Source organism: Vicugna pacos, chromosome X (genome assembly GCF_048564905.1).
Source record: "Vicugna pacos chromosome X, VicPac4, whole genome shotgun sequence".
NCBI classification, from domain to species: Eukaryota; Metazoa; Chordata; class Mammalia; order Artiodactyla; family Camelidae; genus Vicugna; species Vicugna pacos.
The window spans coordinates 106,043,464-106,064,336 of NC_133023.1; the positions used below are offsets into that span (position 1 = coordinate 106,043,464).

At 37.4% G+C, this 20,873-nt stretch overlaps 1 protein-coding gene across 3 annotated transcripts in view; it reads left to right on the forward strand.

Moving 5' to 3' along the window:
* Positions 1–20,873, forward strand: part of PASD1 (PAS domain containing repressor 1) — a 77,255-nt gene that overhangs the window by 5,862 nt on the left and 50,520 nt on the right. For all 3 annotated transcript variants that reach the window (XM_072956502.1, XM_072956503.1, XM_072956504.1), the window contains exons 3-9: positions 385–539; positions 4,150–4,238; positions 6,328–6,417; positions 13,834–13,933; positions 14,363–14,476; positions 16,010–16,137; positions 18,338–18,420. In XM_072956502.1, coding sequence (XP_072812603.1) covers positions 385–539; positions 4,150–4,238; positions 6,328–6,417; positions 13,834–13,933; positions 14,363–14,476; positions 16,010–16,137; positions 18,338–18,420 — 759 coding nt within the window. The remainder of the gene's footprint in view (positions 1–384; positions 540–4,149; positions 4,239–6,327; positions 6,418–13,833; positions 13,934–14,362; positions 14,477–16,009; positions 16,138–18,337; positions 18,421–20,873) is intronic.

Here is a 20,873-nt window from a genome sequence, read left to right on the forward strand (position 1 = left end):
TTCTTTAATAATAAGTTTTCTTGTAAAAGCAGGTAAGAATATATGATGAAAAGACCCATCATTAAATTCAAATCAATTTAGATTTATTTTATATAATTCATGGGCCACTGTGCTTTGCTATGGAAGATATGGAGACAGATATGGTCCTAACCTACCATCAAAAACCTCACAGTCTAAAGGATGTGAGATTGGCTTTCATTTGCTTGTTTTAATATTGACAGTTTTTGTTTTCTTATGAGTTATCAAGGGACTGGATTTTTGCTCAAATGTTGACATTAACATCTCCCTTTTTCTCTTCTTATTTCTCCCCATCCATTTTTCCATCATCTGAATTCCAGCCCTCCCCTTATTATTAATAAAACTTGATTGTTTTTTGTCAATTAGGGATAAAGTTGATGAATCTGAAAATAAAAGGAAGGAACGCATCAATGCCATCTTCACAAAACTGCGTGCCATGCTGCAAAGTCATGGTTATCCTGTGAAAGGAGACAGAGCTAAAATGTCACAGAGCACTGCTGCCCTTTCACAGAAGAATGAAGGTTAGAACTGAGCACCCTGACATATCCTTATAGCTTTCAATTAGCCATATTGAAAATGAGTTGTGGGTTAGACAGCTGGATCTCTCCCTTTACCTCAAATATCTTTGGGAGGGATTAATGACGAGATGAGTTCCTGAAGCACCTTCTAATACCTGGATATTTAGTTTCTCCCAATTCATAAGTTTGTTTATGGTCAATGCTGAAGATATTATTAAGTTTCATGCAAAGGTGGAACAAAGAAATGAGAATTAGTAGACGTATACTGGGTAATAGTAATTCAAACTGCTGTATCTTAAGCACTTGAAGCCATGTAGTAAATGTTGATGAGGGAACATGGCCCCAAGGGTGTAAAATAGTACCTATAGTACTTAAGTAGGTGTGAATCAAAAAATTTGAGCAGTTTATGCCCAGAAACATGTAATTGTGCTGTAAACATCCCTTACCTTAAAAAAATATTTTTGTGACCCCATGATACCTCCAGCTGTCACTGTATTTCTGTGCCCCCTTCACAGCAAAACTTCTTGAAATAATGGGTTAGACCCTGTCTCCACTTCCTCATGCCTCATTCTTTCCTCAGCCCACTTCCCTGAGGCTGGAGCTACTCCCACTACAGTATAACTACTTTTGTCGGGAATAGCAGTGGCCTCCACGTTGCTGAATCCATCGGTTCCTTGACTGTCCTCATCTTTCATGACCCTTCAAAAACATTGGACAGGTAACCACTCCCTCATTTTTCTCTTGGCTTCCAGGATAACTGAATAACTGTATTCTGATATCTCTCTGAGCTCACTGGCCATTCCTTCTCTTGCATTCCCTACTTCTCTTTTCAATGTCTACTCATCAATGCGCCCCAGGGCTCGGTTCAAGGACCTTTGCTATATCTATGCTCATTTCTTAGGTGATCTCATCCAGTCCCTTCATTTGAAGTGCCACCTGGATATCAATGCCCTCCACTTTTCAAATCTATCTGCATCCTTGACCTCCTACCTCAGCTCCATATTTGAGACTCACACTCATTTTTTAACTGTAGTATAGTTGATTTATAATGTTGTGTTAGTTTCTGATGTTCAGCATAATGATTCAGATATATACATATATATATATACACACACACACACACACACATTCCTTTTCCTATTCTTTTTCATTATAGGCTATTGCAAGCTACTGTATATAGTTCCCTGTGCTATACAGTAAAACCTTGTTGTTCAGCTCACACTCATTATTCAATCAGTGAGAGAGTTCCCTACATGACTTCTTCACTTGGATCTGTAGGGATCTGTAGTAGGAAAGGTAACATGGCCATTAAGGAACTCCTGATTCCTCACATTCTCATCTCTGGTTCTGCCAATTTCAGTAAATGGTACCACAATTCTTTTAGTTGCTTAAGCTGAAAATCTGGAAATCATTTTTGTGTCCTCCATTTCTCTCACCTCCTCACCCAATCCATCAGCAAATCCTTTGGGCTTTACCTCTAAAAGATATCTCAGATCCATCCACTTCTGCCTATTTCCATAGCCTTGGTGTGCCCATCTCATCCAGGCCACCACTGTCTGCTTCTTTTGAAGATGCTTTCCAAGTAAGACTCTCTTGCTTTGGCTCTCACTCCCCAATTTGACCTATTTTTCACAAAGAGCCATAATGATCTTTTAAAAACATATGTCATTCTCCTGCTTAAAAGCACTTCATGTTCCACTCAGAATAATGCCAAATCCCTACCATATACCCCACATAACCTGCTCCTGCCTATCTCTCAGACTTCATTTCCTACTACCCTATCCCTTGGTCACCCTCCAGTAGCCCCTTTGGCCTCCTGTTATTTAAATAGGCCAAATTCTTTCTTGCTTCCCTTTGTACTTCCTGCTTCCTTTGCCTGAGATGCTTTGTTTGCACCCTGGTTTTCACCTGGCTGTGATCCTGTCATTCCTGAGCTTGGCTCAGCTGTTACCTTCTCAGCAAGGCTTTTCCTGAGCAACCAGTCTAAATTACTGTACTTAAAGAGATATAAAATCACCGGTTCCATTGTCTATGTGTTGGTTATCTGTCTACTTCCCCCATCAGTCTGTATGATACAAAAGGACAGACACTTTATTTGTCTTGTTCATACTTTGTCCTGGGCGTCTGAAACAGAGTAGGGTACATAGTAGGAGCCCAGCAAATATTTGTTAAATAAATGAATGATGAATGATTTTCAGTTTACCAAGAATGACTGAGTCCCTGTTGTGAGTTAAGGACTATGCTGGACCCTAGGGTTTGGGTGAAGAATTGGATATGGTATCCACCCTAGAAGCAAAACAAGAACAAGTTCATGGGTAATATATAAGGTAGAAAAGCCCTTTATAGTTGATTTATAAAATACATTGGTTTTGTTTCTTGAAAATATATGGACTCTATTCTGTCTTCTTGATTCTTTGCAGGGAGTATAGGAGGTGAAAGTCACTAGGTGGAGCTGAAAGTTAGTGAAGAATGACCTCTGAAATCAGCCATGGGAGAGTGTCATGTGTTGTCTCCTAAGTTTGAGGAGCTGTGATGTGAATTGAGTTTCCAGTCTGGGACAGTAATCAAGATCACAATCTTGAGGCAGTCGTGCAATGGGCATGGTTTAGTTTTCATATTATTTCTACTTCCCACTTAACTACACACCTACTTCCCATTCCCCCTTTAGTGAGGGTTCTGGAGCTCTTCTGCTCATGCTTGGCCTCCTTCTTATCCATATCTTCTCATGGGAAAGAATTGGAGATGCCTGCCCACCAAGAAAGCAAGTGCTGCTTTCAGAATTGTCCTTGTCAAGAGATTGAATATTTTTCATAGGGATCGAAGTCTTATGTCAGGGGTCTGTGACATTTTTGTGAGGAGAAGAAACTAACGTTTGTTAACATACATTAAAATAACTGGAGACTGGAGGGCTGGTTAGTGAGGTCTCTGAATTAGTGAACTTAGTGGAGTAGATGGGATTGAGGGAGGTAGAGAGGGGCAGATGTTGACAGTAAAGGCTCCAAGTGAGCACAAGAGCTGAAACACTGCTCATTCGAAAAACCAGAAAATCTTCAAGAATGAAGAAGGATATATGGCAGATAGAAGAGTGTCAACAGCTTTGGAGAGTTACAAGATGAGGCTTAAAGATTTTCTAGTTAAGGGCCCCTGCTAAAAGCTTAATTAGATGAAACTAAATGATGGCATTCTCTGTTTTAGCCAGGGATTGGGAAGATTTTAGATGCTTGAATACATCTACAGCACATGACACAGCCTGTACCATATCTGGCATATGATGAATACTGGGTTTTGATAGAATTCACATAGAAGTCATTAAAGAAATCAAGGAAAAGAAAGACTGGAGGTTGAAAATTTAAAAGTTGTTAGAGTGGTCATAATGTGTATAGTAGAAATTGAGTTGGATGATCTTCAAGGTCTTTTTCAATTCCAAACACTTTGTTTATGATCATTTATAAGCAATTAGTTATTCTACATCAGATCCTTCATTAGCACTCAGAATTTTCTCATGAGAGTCTTTCTATAAAATCAGTTATAACTTTGAAAAATGTAATACCCATAAGATAATCACTTTAATGTGATGTTTTAATTTTAATCATTTCTTCTTTTTTCTAAAAAGGCAAAGTCAATCCAGAAATGTCTCAAGAGAAATCTAGCTGGATTCCATCATTTCAAAGCTATGAAGTATTCAACCATATGACTCTACAAGTAAGAAGGGATTAGTTCTTTGATTACTTCATATGTGGAATACATGCAATAGAAGATAAAGAAGAGTGTTTTCCAAAGTGTGGCTAGGAGACCCCGCAAATCAGAATTACCTCGGTAGCTTGGTAAAAATACAGGTTCTTAGGACTCACCTTAAACTGAATGAATGAAAATCTCAGTCCTGCTGAGGCCAGGACCCTGCATTACTAATAGATTCCCCAGATCCTTCTGCCAGCTGAACCCAATGATCTCGAGTGACAATGAAAATGAACAATTCTTTACATAGGTTAGTAGCAAGTTAAATAATTATCTGGTAGACTCACTCAACACCGATTGTTAGACTCTATGGAATAAGCCTTTAAGTCTTATTGTTTTCCTCAAGGTCATGAGATGTTTGTGGTTTCTAGCTCCAAAGAAACTGGTAAGATTCACTAACTTCAAAGGCCACAAACTTAAGCATGAATGACCCTGGTCTTTTGAGTCAGACACATAGGGACATGTCACTTAGTTGTTATGTGTCCTTGAGAGAATTACCATCTCTGAGCTTTGATTCCTTTCCCTGGAAAACATCTCCATTTCACAGAGTTGTGAGAATAAAGTGTGCTTTCTCCCTCTCTTTTCCATGGCATTTCATTTCTCTTATTTTCCATTTCTTTGTCTCCTTGAGTTGCAGTCTGCATCATTTCTTCAGCTCTATCTTCCAGTTCAAAAATGATCTTTCCAGTTATGTTCTACCGTGATATTTAACCTATACATGAATTTTTATCTTAATGATATCATTTCTGGGCATTTTTCTTGATGATTTTTCAAAATCTACCTAGTCAGTTGTGAATCTTTTGTTCCTTCATCATATTTTCAATCCTTTTAAGAATTTGTTTAAGCATATTAAGCATACTTAGTTTCTGTTCTATCTCTGATAATTCTAGTATCTACAGTTTTTGAATCTGATTCTGCATTTTATTATTTATACTGCCCCTTGTTCATGATTTTTCATTTCTCCCATGTTTATTAATCATTTGTTACAAGCTCATGTTATTTGTAAATTTACCTATATGAATTTTTTGAGCCCTGGTTTTAAGACTATTCTCTAGAAGTGCTTTCAATTTCTTTTTACTAGCTATCTGGGGTCAGGACGCTTTTAAAGTCAATAATAAGTGTAGAGTGTTGACAGCTACACAGGTAGTTTGTTGATTCCAGCTCCGACTCTTTGTGAGTGTGGGCTTCTGTTGAACAATTCCCAGTTGAGACTCATTTTTCTTTTCCTTTTCTAGCCAGAGCTGAGGCTGAGGCAAGATGGGCAAGATACAAATTCCCGGCCTCCCTTTTCTGGATAAGACCTTTCTATTTTGCCTGCTGAGAATGTTACCCTTTGGGAGGTCTGGCTTTATGCAGGAGTCTGTGATTTCACCTCCCACCTTATGCAGGCCCCAGCTTTGCTTTCTGTCCCTCAAGCTCTCTGCCATCAGTGTGGTGCAGATATTCCTAAGGCTCCAGTATCCTCTTACCTCTGAATTCTCATGCTGTAGTCATTTCTGATATCAGATTGTTTCCCTTACTTTACTGTAAGCTTGGCCCTGTTTTGAAATAGAAGGTTTTTACATATTTTATTCATCATTTTAAGTTTTTCTACCAGGAGGCATTTGTCTGGATATCTAATCCATTATATAGCAGGAAAGGGGTTGCACTACCCGTATTTATAAATAGATGGTTAAAGTAACCACAAGTGAAAATGCCCTCCAAAATATTCTTACTGGTTTTGAAGTTAATTTTGAATTAAACATGAAACAACCTACACATGGAAATGAATCTTCCTAGCATGTGTTGGAGAGTTTTGTGCTAATTGGGTGTACATTGAAATTTGTTTGTCTAAGTGACACATCATTTGACAAACATCTCATGCTTAAGGTTAAGTAGATTCTGTGTAGGAGTCAGAATAATGGAATTTTAATTAAGCCTATGCCTGCTTTATTGATATTTAAGGACCACAATACATTTTCAGTGTGTGATTATAATTATGTGTGGATTTAGAAATAAAGCTATCATTTTATTATTGTTCCATTATTTAATTACATTATTATTCTCTCTTCATTAGTCATTAGATGGCTTTATGATAATCGTGAGCACAGATGGAGTGATAATTTTCGCAGCTGAAAGCATCTTTTCTCTCCTTGGCCATATACCAGTAAGTTCTTCCAGCTTTGGGGAAAGGATCACTCTGTGTGTGGTTTAGAGGTTCATTATTTGTTTTCAGAAGCACACAACTCATCAGAGAAGACATTCTCAATGTTGTTTAAAATGTGCACCTGTTTTGTTGTTCTCTCAATTGGTTTCAATTTTAAAAGTATAAAAACAAACTTCTAAAACAATCAGAGGTAATGAAACAGTGTGTGTGTATGTGTAAGGTAGGGGGTGGTTTGTAAACTGACCCTGAAGGGGATCTCCAAAGAAGACCATGGTTTGTCAAATGACAGTCTTCTCTGAATCAGTGGAGGCTCCCTAAGGAGAATACTTTGCATGGCAGCCCTCAGCAGGATGAACGTGTTTGATTTTGTACATGTCTTGAGTCCACCACATACTCATTCAACAAGGAATGTCATGATTTGTTCATGCTGCTTCATGGCATCCATTTCCAGGTTGGATTTGCTTTTTGTTTCTTTATATTGAAGAAGAAACTCTGATATCATTTAGAAAAAAATAGAAATGACCGCATAATTTAACAATGTTGTAAGTATCCCTGGAGACAGCTACACATGAGTTAGAGTCTCTGATGTTCAAAATTGGTTACTCATTTCTGAACCCTTTGGTGTTACTTTATCCCTCTCAGGAAAATTTCTATTTCTTCATAACACCATTGATTTACAATATATGATTTCTTAAAACTTTTTTCTGGATCTTCAGTCTGCACGCCTAACAAATATATCACTTCAATATGAAAGTACTATTTATCTTCATATTGTGTGAAGACATCCACCACCACTGCCACCACTCCTGAAATCTGTCACTTGGCTGGTTGTGTTAATCACATCTGGATTGTTGCTTTCATTGCATATTCCTCACTCCACAGAGTTGTCCTAAGAACTTAACGAACCCTGACCCACAGATCTATAGCACTCAAGTTTGAAAATGTAAAGTAATAGAAGTTTTGTTAAATTACCATTTAGTTAAGTTAGAAGTGGAGCTTATTAGGATCTTATTCCACTAGAATAAAATGCTTTTCAGGCCAGCATGTTGCATAGCCCACTTGGAAATTCAGAGAGCTTTTCTATTCTTTTCTCTTTATTTAAAGATACTATGATACATTTCTTTATTTTTCATTCTCTTCCTTTCCTTTAGAAAACAGTTTACACTTTCAAATCTAATTTATATTTTAGGATGCCAAAACAGCTGAATAAAATACAAATATAAGAGATATTCATTGAACTGAACTTAGGAGTATTTATAGAAGGAGAATGGTTTTATTAAATCTATATTAAAAGAAAGACTGTAGATGTTACAGATTAAATTACAGATTAAATTTTGTTATAGTGAAGACCAGAAAACTACCCAAATTCTTACGGTATTAGATATTACTTAAACCAAATTGGTCATTGATTGAGGCTGGTGACTTTTTCCTACTAAACATGAAGATTTTTCACAGTGATGATGTTATAATATTATCCTTGATTCTTTATGTATTTTGGTTCAGAATTTTCACTCTTAAGAGGCTCTTTCACCCTTCAGTGTTTGAGGTAACATACACACACACACAGACACACACACGTGTACATACACACATAGCATACACAGTCACCCTAAGGTAGTGGGTTTGAACTACTAATCTTAAACCATGGGCTTGGTAACCTGAGATTGGTATACTTAAAAACAAAGCTATAGTTATTGCATCTGTACATAAACATTAAATGGGAATGAGTTTATATATCCTTGTAAAATAGGATTGAAAAGAACTATTCCTGAGGCACAATTTCACACTTCCCCTCATTAAATGCTATCTCATCTTAATTTTTAACCATGCAATTTGTTCTAGGCTTTGATTAAAAATTTCATTTTGTGAGTCACTGCTCTTACATTAATATGGAGAGCAAACCATTTCTAGAGTATCTGCTTGGCTCCAGGAGTCTATAGTTTCAGTAAAAATCAAGGCACCTCTGTCTGTTAGGCTACTCTAAGCTGATAGCATGGTGGGGTGGAAAGAACTTGGTTTTTGGAGTCAAAAATCTGTAGATTAAAATTTAACTCTCACTTACTATGTTAGCTTTGGTTTATCAACGGTAAATGGGGGAAAATACTACTTAGAGAGTGACCAGAAATGGGCTATTACAAATGATGTGGTTAGTGAGGGCCCATCTAATTATTTGGACAGAGACTTGAATGGCATGTGGATACTGGAGCAAGTGCATTCCAGTCAAATGCAAAAACAAGGGAGAAGGCATGAAATCAGGAAAATACTTGGTGTGGAAAAGCTATGGTAAAGAGGCAGTGCTGTGAGCAAAAAGAAAAATAGTAGGAGGTGAGAGGGTCAGAGCAGTAACAGAGGTCCACCTGGTTTAGGGCCATTGTAATGACTTTGACTATTCCTCCCAGGCACTTGGGGGTTAGGAGCAGATGAGGGAACTGACCTGAACTTAACTTTTATCAGAATCACTCTGGCTCTTTTATTAAGAATAGGCTATGGGGGTAGGCATGGAGGTGGGGAGTCCACTTGGAAAGCTATTGCAATAATCCAGGCAATAGATGGTGATGGGTTGCATTAAGGTGGATGTGGAGTAGTCAGTGTTCTGGAGGTAAAATAAGTTTTGCTGATGGATTGGATGGAGGTGTGACAAAAAGATGGGAAAAGTCAAGTTATGATGTTATAAAACATACCATGACTAAAATGATGGCTAATATCATTATCATGGCATTTAGCTTATGCCTGAAATCTGCCATCACATTTTCCCAATTATTGATTTCATTGACAGTTTTCCCTTTGGAAAAACTTATAGTAACTTGTAGCGGTAACTTGCAGTTACTTATATTCACTACTTCCTGTCCAAGCAGCCTGCCTTTCTATGCACCCTACCTCATCACTCCCCTCAAAAATGTAAAACACAGGCTTGTTATCTTTTATAATTTCTAAACAAAGGAAACTTTTCAAATACACATTTCATCACGTAAAGTGTTTCTCAGCATGGAGTTTTTAAGAGACTTTAGCAAATATGAAAACAAATATATGTATGTATATGCATGACTGAGACATTATGCTGTACACCAGAGATTGACACATTGTAACTGACTGTACTTCAATAATAATAATAAAAATACTTTAGCAAATTTTGAACATAGGTTATATGGCTAGTTTGTGATAATTGTGGTGAGTTTTGCTCTGTTCTCCCTGCGAAGATTACATCATAGTAGAGACTGATGATGAGTCTTGTTTGATTCAGGATGTAGTCCAAATCTCGTACCTAGGCTCTTATCCTTCTTGATGCCCTATACAGTTGAACAGTTCTCTAATGCAGGTTTAATGTGAATGTCTCTGCCAGCAAAAAAGATACTGCTTGCCTGAATTCTCATTAAATGTCAAGGAGTGGAGTAAATTTCTTTATTCTTTTTTTGGCATAAGTGAGACTCACCTTACTAATATGTGTGGGACAACTAATAGGTATTTGCAAACTTGGCTTTTAAAAAAACTCCTTAATTTTTCACTAGTATTTGTCCTTGCTTCATTAAGCTCCAAGTACCTTGATCCTTCTGCCTTGTGTAATAAGGAGAGCAAATGCCAAAAATTTACAAAAATAACATGGTGTTGATAATGCTTTCAGGTCTCTGCCCTTTGTCTAACTATAAAGCAAGGTCACTGGAATGATTGTTAGGACCACTGTTTTAAGTTGGTGGTCAGTGATAAAGCATTCATTGTCACTGTCATCTTCCTTAAAGAATGTAGTTAATTAACAAGAAACTCATTGCCATTGTTTTCCATCCAAGGGAATGTATGCTATTAAAAGAACTGCTCACTTTAAAAAAAATTTTTAATTGAGGTTACAATGTTTCAATTTCTGGTGTACAGCATAATGTCCCAGTCATGCATATATATACATATATTTGAAGACTGTTCACTTTGAATTTTTTAAGTGACAATGCTATCCTCCATTCTTCTACCAGTGAAAGAACTGGTAAGCCTTAGCACTTTGTACCTCTCCTTAGAGTATTATTTTATACTTGGCCATAATTGTTTGTGCATGTGTCGTCTGTCCTACTGAACTATGTGTTCATTTAAATTATAATGAACATGTCAATTTCATCTTTTTTAACTCTCATACGTCTCAGCCAAAAAATAATAATAAATTACTTCACATAGAATATTTAAAATGCAAAAACTGGCCCAGTAGCAAATTGGCTGCTCTTGGTGCAAATTGGACTCAAGGCAGCAATGGTGTAGTGGATCGAAAAATGAATATGGGGTCGGATGCAGCTGGATGTGAATCTCATCTCTGAACTTGTGACCCTTCAACAATTGGACCAGCTTTAATTTCTCAATGAATGAAATAGAAGATAATTCTTCCTTTCACAGGGTATTAAGTGAGCTAGTTAGTGTAAATGTACCTAGAACAATGTTCTGACATGGAGCAGTTGTTAATCACACATTAGATGAATGAATAAATGAGTAGTCTCTACTGACCAGAGATAACTTGGTTTGGTACCTAAAGTGTATTTTATAACTAAACCAATGAAAGCATTTTTATTGAAAAAGTTGAGTTTAATGAAAAATATTTCTTTTGGGAAGTCAGTTTCTTACTGTGTGACTTTCATTGTCAAAATCTATTGCCTGTTAATTTCATAATGTTTGCTGTGCTAAATTAAGGTTATATTTCTGCCCTGAATTGAGCCAAGCTTTTTCTTGATTGAGACAGGATCCATCTGCTAATTTGAACATTGGCCAACTCATAGGCTGCCTTCTACAAATGGGCCATAAAAATATATTTCTGAATTTTTACTGTAGATTATTAATATTAATCAGTTAAAATCATTTGAATCTGTGGTTCATCACCCAAAACCATTATTAAGCTACACAGAATACTTTGTTTATTATTTTGTTCCTATCACATTAAAAACTCATTACTTAACTCAATGTCTGATAGTTTATTCACATGTTGCCATATTTCAACTACATGGTACAGCATTAATCATTTATTCAACTAATATTTATTGAGTGCTCAATTGTGTGAAGCTGTGTTCTAGGTGTTGAGAATGTAGCAGTGAATGAGACAGCCAAAGTCTCTGTTCTAATGAAATTCATATTTTATTGAGGGAGACAGGTAATAAACAGATAAACATATACACGTGGCTCTGATGTCAGGTAGTGATAAGTGGTATGAAAACAAAGATAGGAAGAAAATGTCAGGGAACTGATTCTGTTTAAAATACTTTTGGGTCAAGACTTCAATGAAGTAAGTATCTGAGAAAGAGTTTTTCACGCTGAATGAAGAGCAAGTTTAAGGGCCCCAAGATGACTGTCTGCTTGGTGTATCTGGATATGAGCAAGGAGCTGAGTGTACCTGAAGTACAGTGAATGAGAGAGTGGGAGGCGCCAAGGTCAATAGGTAGCAAAGGGCCAGAGAACAGAGCTATAAAGGACAATGGAAGTACTTTGGCTTTTCCTCTGAATGACTTGGGTAGCCAGTGGGAAATGCTGAGCATTTTCTGAATGACTTGGTCTGACTTATGTTTTAAATTAATCACTCTAGCTGCTCTGTGGAAAATGGAGTGGAAGCAAGAGTGTGACAAAAATAGATGCAGGGAGATCAGGGAAGGCTACCGCAGCCATCTAAGATAAGAATGATGGCTTAAGCCAAGTGGTGAGAATTAGACAGCTTTTTTATGTATTTTGATGGTAGAACCAACAGAGTTGCTGATGGACTGGTTTTGGGGTTTGAGAGGAAACAGGCAAATCAAGGACAAGCATGTGGGTAAATGGTACCCTTTACTGAAATGAGTAAGACTGAGGGAGAAGCATGGTTTGTGAGGGAAAATATCAGATGCACTGTTTTGGATGCCTTAAAATTGAAATCCTATTACACATCCAAATTTAGTTTATCAAGAAGAGTTCATGGAGAAGTCTGGACTAGAGATGAGAAGTTGGGAGTCACTGATAGTTAGATGGTGTTTAATGAGATGGAACTGGAAGAGACTATGCAGGGAGACAGTGCAGTAAGAGAAGAGGTCCAATGATGAGGCCCTGGGCAGTCCAATGCCAAGTACTCAGGAAGAGGAGAAAGACCCAGCAAGGAAAACTGTGAAGGAGTAGCCTTTGAAGCAGAAGGATATCCATATGTGTATGGTATCCTGGAAGCCAAGCAAACAGAGTGTTTCAAGGGAGAAGGAGAAATCAGTTGTATCATGCTGAGATGTTGGGTAAGATGATGATTGAGAATGGAGTACTGAATTTGGCAAAGTGGAGGTCATTGGCAACCTTGCAAAAATAGAGTGGTTAGGATAAAAATCTGATTAGTGTGGTTTCGAGGGAGACTGATAGGTGAAGAAACTAGAGACAGCAAGTGTAATTCCTTTCAAGAATTTTTGTTCTAAAGTGAACCAGAGAAACAGAGCTGGAGGAAAGGATGTAGTGCCAAGGAAGGTTTTGGATTTGGGGAATTTTCTGTTGTTTTCATTTGCAAAATGACAGTTATTAAAGCATCTCTGATATAGCATTTGCATACTATGGGAAAAGCCCAGCAGAAAGGGAAAGTTTGATGATGTGGGGAGAATGGGGAGACTTTCTGGAATGATGTCCTTGAACAGTTGAGAGAAGGAGAAAGACAGTGCACTAGACTTAGGGAGAAGCTTACTCAGTGAAATAAGAAAGAAAGCAGGAGCAGATAGGTTGGTAGATTTGGTGCAGGGAGATATTGACATTTCCTTCTCCCTTTGTTTTTCATTGAAATAAGAAATGTGATCCAAAGCTGAATATGAGGATGGTGGCGAGGGTCGGAGGCTTGCAGGTTTGAAGAAAGAAGAAGAGGCAAGAAACCATACTGAAGAGTAGGAGAGTAAATTGTCTAGGGAACTGTGGAATGATTTCTAGGCAGAGCTAAGTGCCCTTTAAAAATGATACACAGCATGGTTGTGGATTTTCCTCCATACACATTCAGTTGCTTGGATGGAGCCAGTGGAGCCAATGAATGATTTAAAATTCACTGACGCTACCACAAAATAAGGAAGGTATAGGGTCAATGAAGAGTTGAACTTAAGCAGAGTTGGGATTTCCCCAGGGAAATAAAAGCTCATGGTTGTGATTATAATGATTGACTATGGAATCTGAACTGGATAAGGAGGGATGTAACAGTTTGAAGGTGATAAGGCACACTGAAACTGTGGTAGGAATGGGCTGGAGGTCTCAGTGGGTGGGGCAATCATTGGAGAGGTGGGGTACTTGCGTGAGTGTACTGGAAATTTAGGAGGTGATGGTCATAGGATGGGGTAATGTGAATTGGGACTTTTAGAAATCTAATGGGCATGACCTTAAGATGGATCAGATGATAAGCTTAATGTAGATAAGGAGACAGAGGAAATGAATATAGTAGCACATATAACACAGTTTATTCTCTCTTTCCCTCTTGAGGATGAACTTGTGGGTAAAAACTTATTAAGCCTTCTGCCTGAGGAAGAGAAAAGTGACGTCTCCGAAAAGATTGCTTTCAAATTTCCTTTATCAAATTCAGGTACAGATTGTTTTTTTCAAATAGTAAGTTTTAGGTTTTAAGAGACAGATAACAATCACTGAGAGAAAGATAAAAATAATGACATGAGAGCCAATATAGCTGCTGATCCTATATTAATTTAACTTAATATAATTTCATAAATTATATTTCTAGTGTTAAAGAATCTCTCTTTCATTAAATCTTGTTCATTATCATGAACCTTGATAGTTTCAGCTTTTGCATAATTGCATTACTGTTATATAAATTATGTTCTAGTTGGTACCCCACTCTACAGATATAACATAGATAGCTATGCAAATGCTAACATTCATGGAAAGAAAATAGTAATTTTGTAAAATCTACTCTAAGTAAGACAATAGTTGTATGAAATAATCTGCAGAATATAGTTAAGTACCAATGTCAATTTGTTTTGTATCTGTTTTCTTTTAGTAGGGAAACATATTGATTTTTGCTGTCATTTAAGAAGAAGAAACGTTGAACGTGATAGCAGCCCTTCTTATGAATATGTGAAATTCATCCTGAGTCTAAGAGATGTTTCTAATGGTGAGCAATTCAGTTTTTAATCTGATCTAGATGAAGTTCATGAGTTATGCAGCTCTTCATTGCTAATATAAATGCCCTTCCACTGTCTGTACTCTCAAACTCTCTGACACTCTTATGACCACAAGTTTTAGTTACAGACATTAATTAGACTTAAAAAAAATGAAATTTACAAGGTGGAGTTATATAGTAACATGGCTGAACTGATAAGGATGGCTCTTCCTTTCTGTAAATACAAGGAAATTATTGTTAAACCTAATTTAAGAAGTTTAATGCATAGCCAATCTTAAGGGAAATCCATGGGTGCCAGAACTTAAAGGATAAAGTACAGGACCCAGTGATAAGAGGGAGCTGATTTTGTGGTGGCCTCAGTGAATTTTAAATCATTCATTGGTTCCACTGGTTGGGATCTGGAGTTCTAATACTCATTCAAGGACCAACACGTAAAACCTAGGACTTAAAATTATCAGTAAAATTCTGTCCACTGGTCTAGAGAAGGAATATGTTTGCTATCTCTCTCGGAGTTTGAGTAGAAAAAAAATGTGTCATTTACAAATCACAAACCACATCTGTGTCTGTCATGTGGATATAGGATCTGAATTTATAATTATTAAGGTTTCAGGAGCTGCAAGCTGATAAATTAACATAAACACTGATTTTGTGCCATTAAAACTTGTAGGGCTTGAGTCAGAGGTAAATAGCCCAACAAAAATGTGAAAGGATGCTCAAACTCACTTAAAAAATTTGAAAACCAATGAGCAGTAGCACTGTACATCCATCAGAATGGCAACATTTAGAAGTGTGAATAATAGCAAATGTTGGTGAGGACATGAAAATTGAAAGCACTAATACAGTGAGTGTTGAGAAATATAAACTCATGAAACTATCCTGGAAAACAGAGTGAATGTAAGTTCTGCTGATATCTTGTAACTCAGCAGTCCTATCGTTCAGTGGAAATATCTCAGAGGTGAACTTCCAGTGAGATCTGTGTCTAAGGAAACATGTACTGTGTATGTCATAGTGTTGTTAGTGGTAGGTGGGAGTTCGAGACATTCTAGGTGTGCATCATTAGGGAAATGGCCAAGTAAAATTTGGGAAATATACAATATGGAAAACTCTGTAATAGTTAAAAGCAAAAAACTCTGGATATACATAGTACAACGTGGTTAGATCTTAAAACCATATTGTTGATTTAAAAAAGCTGAGAAACCAGAATGAGACATATAGCACGATATCACTTTCGTAAACTGCAAAAACATACAGTACATAAAACCAGACTACATATTTTACAAGGATATATATTTAAGGTGGTAGATCAGAGTGGGTGCCTGTGGGTAGGGAAGGGACAGAGAGAAAAAAAATAAAAATGAGAGTGGGAACTTTATCTGTGTTCATAATATGCCATAAACTCGCAATATAATTAAGTTTTTTGCCACTGAGATCTAAAAGTATAACAAATGAATAAATGTGCCTGGCTTCTTGCATAATCGGCCTGTCTCTCTAATAGACTGTTGCATGTGTCTCTGTCTCCCTTAGAGCCCCTGTTGCTCTTCCGTAGCTTCTTTCCCAGACAATCCTATGAGTCGTCTGCTACAAATTTTCCTTTGAAGGATCAGTTTTATCTGGTGGGGACTGTTTGTGCCCTTAAAGCTCAAACTCTGCAGGTGAGTATGTTGTGTGTATGCCTCCCACATTGTGACCCTGTGAGCTTCCTTTGAAAGGCCATGTCCCCTTGGGTTCCTCGGCCACTGGATGACATGACTAAAGCACCTGATGTGTGCTGAAGGTTGTGTTAAAATAGATACATGAATGAGAAAAGATCAGCTCCTGTGTTTCAGAAGGTGAACTTGTGAGTGGAGATCTGGACGCACCTAGAAGAAATGCACACTCACTGACTCTGATATCATTTTAAAGAGGTACACAAGGGCTTGGGGCTGTGACATGTTAAGAGAAGTGATCCTTTTGGCAGGAGGATAAAGGAAGGCTTCTGTCATGAGGTGAGTGTTCAGGCAGGTCTCCTGCCCACCCATTGCTGACTTAGTATTCTCATCATATAGCACTCACAGAATCTGTCTCTAAAAAGAAAAATCAGTCTTTAGAATCCAACTGATAGCTTCAGGCTAATGAATTATTTCCTAATTAACATATTTAATAAGCACATACTATATGCCAGGCACTGTGCTCAGTGCTGGGGAAACAGACAATAGGCAAGTAGCATTGACATATGTGATGGAGACAGGATCACGTGCTAATGACAGGTGGGAGTAGGGAGTTCAGACAGAGTGCTCAGGGAAGGCCTCTCTCTGGTGACCTGTCTTTTGAACAGAAACCCTGAAGAACAGAGTAATAAAAAATAAGGTACAAGAGGTAGGCAGGGGCCAGCTGATGTAGGACTTTGAGAACCATGGTAATGAGTTTGGGTTTTATTCCAAGTGCAGTGGAAAGCAGGAGGATGACATGATCTGATTTTCTTTTTAAAAGATCAGGCTGCTGCTGGCTGGGATGAGGAGTATCGGGGAGTGATGTGAAAGCTGATAGGGTTTGGACTAGGATTGTTGTCATGGAGATAGATGTACACAGATTTGCGTGATATTTTGGAAGTAGAGCCCAAAGTCTTTGCTAATGCGATGCAAATGGATGGGAGAAGACAGAGAAATGACTCAAGGATGACTCTTAGTTTTTAGTACTGAGCAGCTCAGTGAATGAAATTGCCATCAAGTGACTTGAGCAAGACTGGGATAGTGTGGATTGGGCAGGTCGGGGGGGACAGGAACTGGGGGTGAAATCAAAAACTCTCTTTGAGCTGTGTTCATGTTGTGATGACCTTGTGACATACAACACATTCACCTACGTGACAAGACAGGCCTCTTTATCCAGACCACCTGATTTCCCATTCTGACTCTACCAGCTGCAGGACCTTATCTAAGCCACGTCTTTTAGCCTCAGTTTCCTTTTCTATAAATGGCGATAGTAATAACTCTTTTTATGGTTGTCATGAAGAGCAAATAAGACATCACCTCATATCTGGTCAGCATTCAGTAAATGTGAGCTCTTACAGTCACCATGATTGTCGTCATTCTTATTATTAGTATTAGCGTTAGCACTGTTATGGGTGGGACCCAGAGAAGGCAAAAGACCTGCTTTACTTTTCCTCTGACCACATTACAGAAGCTGTGAAGGACTCCTTTATGTTAAATTTTAGAGTAGTGATCTGTGTTATCACTTTTCCAAATTTAAGACAGTGAGAAAAGTGGTGGAGAGAAAGCAATTGAATGAAGTTCTTGGTCTGGTTGGCCCATTCATTATCCTTCTCTGGTGACTGTGATTTAAGCTCTCATAACTGTCATGAGAAGGTCGACATCCCATCTAGAGGGTCACCCCCCAAATCTCCCTCCTCTGAGAAAGAGAAAAATCTCATTTGTCACACTACCCCTCACCCTAGTCCTCATGACACAAGATCTCTATTTGTGATCTATCCCAGTTTTTCTCAGGGTTTCTAGGATATTTGCTCCATATTAGTGGTCATTTTAGAGAACAAATCTTGTGAGAACAGAGAGGTTTTTGGAGGAAGATGATTTTCACAGTGTGGCTCTGTAGCACAGTGGAAGAGCACGCACCTCAAGACTTCAACTTTGAAAAGGATCTTTGATTCTGCATCTACTAGCTGTTTGTCTTTGACCAAATCATTCTATCTCTATAATGCTCAGTTTTCACATCTGTAAAATAAAGTGCCTTTCTCACACTGATATATAGATGAGTTGGGTGTGAGATTGCTTTCAAAGTTGATACATCCTATACAAATAATGTCAGGTATTTTGTACTCTAAGTACATTTTAAGTATCTAAAATGCCAGTTTTTCTGCAGGAACTTTTCACTGCAGAGGAGTCCAATAAAGATGCCCTGCTGACACAAGATTCGGATGAGGAATATCTATCTCTGGACCACAGGTGAGAGGCTAATGTTGACGTAAGTAATGGAGGTGTAGGGCATAGTTTTATTAAACAAAACTGAAAGAACAGAAATAACATCTATGAATATTTTTCCATCAAAATGAAAACAAAAAACACAATTGAATACAGATGAGCAATCTCCTAGACTGAATATAAATATAAGTGATTGGCTTTTTATCTTTTTTTAAAAGCAATAAATAGAGCAACCTTAACTGCTGCCGGCATTTAATGACTTTCAAATTAAGACAATACATTTACAAATAGACTTGATTGCTTCTTTTTCTTGAAACACTTTAAATAGTAGAAGAACAAATAAGCATTATGGTAACTGCTATTATACAGGTGTCCCTCTTTTTGTGAATCTAATCTGTTCTTGAACATTTGTTTGTTAACAAATTTTCAGAGAACAAAAGCCAGTAATTTCATTATTTTGAATGGGAAAAATAAAAATGCGTTCCTAACCCATAGGAAAATGCCAACTTGCCTGATATCACTAAACTCCTTAATACACCTATTTAACAATCTACCAAGAATTTGGATAAAATGTAAATTGCAGTATTATCTAGTTATTTAATATTTGATAAACTCATTAGTAGGTATTTTGTACATAGTAAACCATAATACTTGACACTGCTCAGTATATAATATTGAGAATGGATTACATTTTACTTCTATGTTACAGTGTACATGGATATGTAAATAAATAACAAAATAATATGTTAAGGATGAGCACTCCATGCCAGTAACACCTAGCAAAATCAAATAAACAAGAGGACTTCTTGAGAGGTTTCTTAAAATGGAAGGCACATTTGTGTGAGGTCTGGTGATGAAAGGAGGGAGCTGGAAGCTGTAGTCTCTGTTACTCTTTGCTGGTGGGAGGAGGTAAGGAAGAAAGAGCTGGTGAAGAAATGAGTTAAACTGGAAATGTATGAGGTTCATCTGTGTCTGGATCTAAGGAACAGGGGAGAATCTTGCCTTCCTGACAGGAGAGCTCAGAGGTGTTTGGCTAAGAACCACTGTCTGAAGCTACACACAGAGCAGTGGGATGAAAAACAGAGCTCACGGTGGCAGTCTGTTTGCATTCCCTTTACGTGGCGTACTACAACTCTTGCTAACATGAGACCGCATTTGTGATTGTGTGTTGAACGTGATAGGTCTGCTCCTGCCATAATCACACTCACTTTACCCAGCAAGGTGTAAATATTCACCACTGTATTTGTGATTCACAGGTGTTAAGGACATCGTGCATGGCCAAGCTTAAAACTAATAGCCATTCAACCCTTTTTTAAATTGAATTGTCGCTTTAGTTCCATTTGCATCCTTCAATTTATAACTCATAAGAGAAGCAATAATGCTTTCAGAATCCTTAAGTAGCTTTTCATATTATGAAGTGGTAGGATTGGGAGTTTTCTTTTCTTTCTCTAAATTGAAGTGTAGTCAGTTTACAATGTTGTTAATTTCTGGTGTACAGTAGAGTGATTCAGTTATATATGTAAATATATATATTTTTCACATTCTTTTTCATTATAGGCCATTATAAGGTATTGAATATAATTCCCTGTGAGCCATGCAATTCTTTTTTTTGTTGAAGTATATTCAGTTACAATGTGTCAATTTCTAAAAAAAAACTAAAAATAGACTTGCCATATGATCCAGCAATCCCACTCCTGGGCATTTATCTGGAGGGAACCCTAATTTGAAAAGATACACGCATCCCAGTGTTCATAGCAACACTATTTACAATAGCCAAGACATGGAAAGAACTTAAATGTCCAGTAACAGATGACTGGATAAAGAAGCTGTGGTCTATTTATACAATGGAATACTACTCAGCCATAAAAAAGAATAAAATAATGCCATTTGCAGCAATATGGATGGACCTGGAGATTGTCATTGCAAGTGAAGTAAGCCAGAAAGAGAAGGAAAAATACTATATGATATCATTCATATGTGGAATCCTTAAAAAAAAAGAAAAAAGAGGACATTAATTAACTCTTCTACAGAACAGAAACAGACTAGCAGACATAGTCAATTCTCAATGTGCTTTATCATTCCCAGCTGTTCTTGTAGTGCATGCACTTACTTGGGCGTCTTACCCATTTCCTTCATTAGTTACTCTGCTTTATTAGAAGACCTTTTACTGATAGAGGATATCTATAAAACATAACACATTTAAACAACATAAAGTCTAGACACTGTTCTATCAGAATATCTGAGATACAATAGCAGCAAAGTACATGCTTTTACCTAAGTGTGCATGACTTAAACATAGTCTTGTCTGCAGCCTAAAACAGGTTTATTTAGTAGGTTTGGGTAATGAATTTTGTGTAAATTAGCAGATCATTATAGCAGATATTCAGAGAGTGAGAGTTCAGCGACTGAAGAGACTTGCATTTTATTTTTAAGTAGAACTTAATTGTATGAAAAATATTCTGGTGTAGAAATGAGCC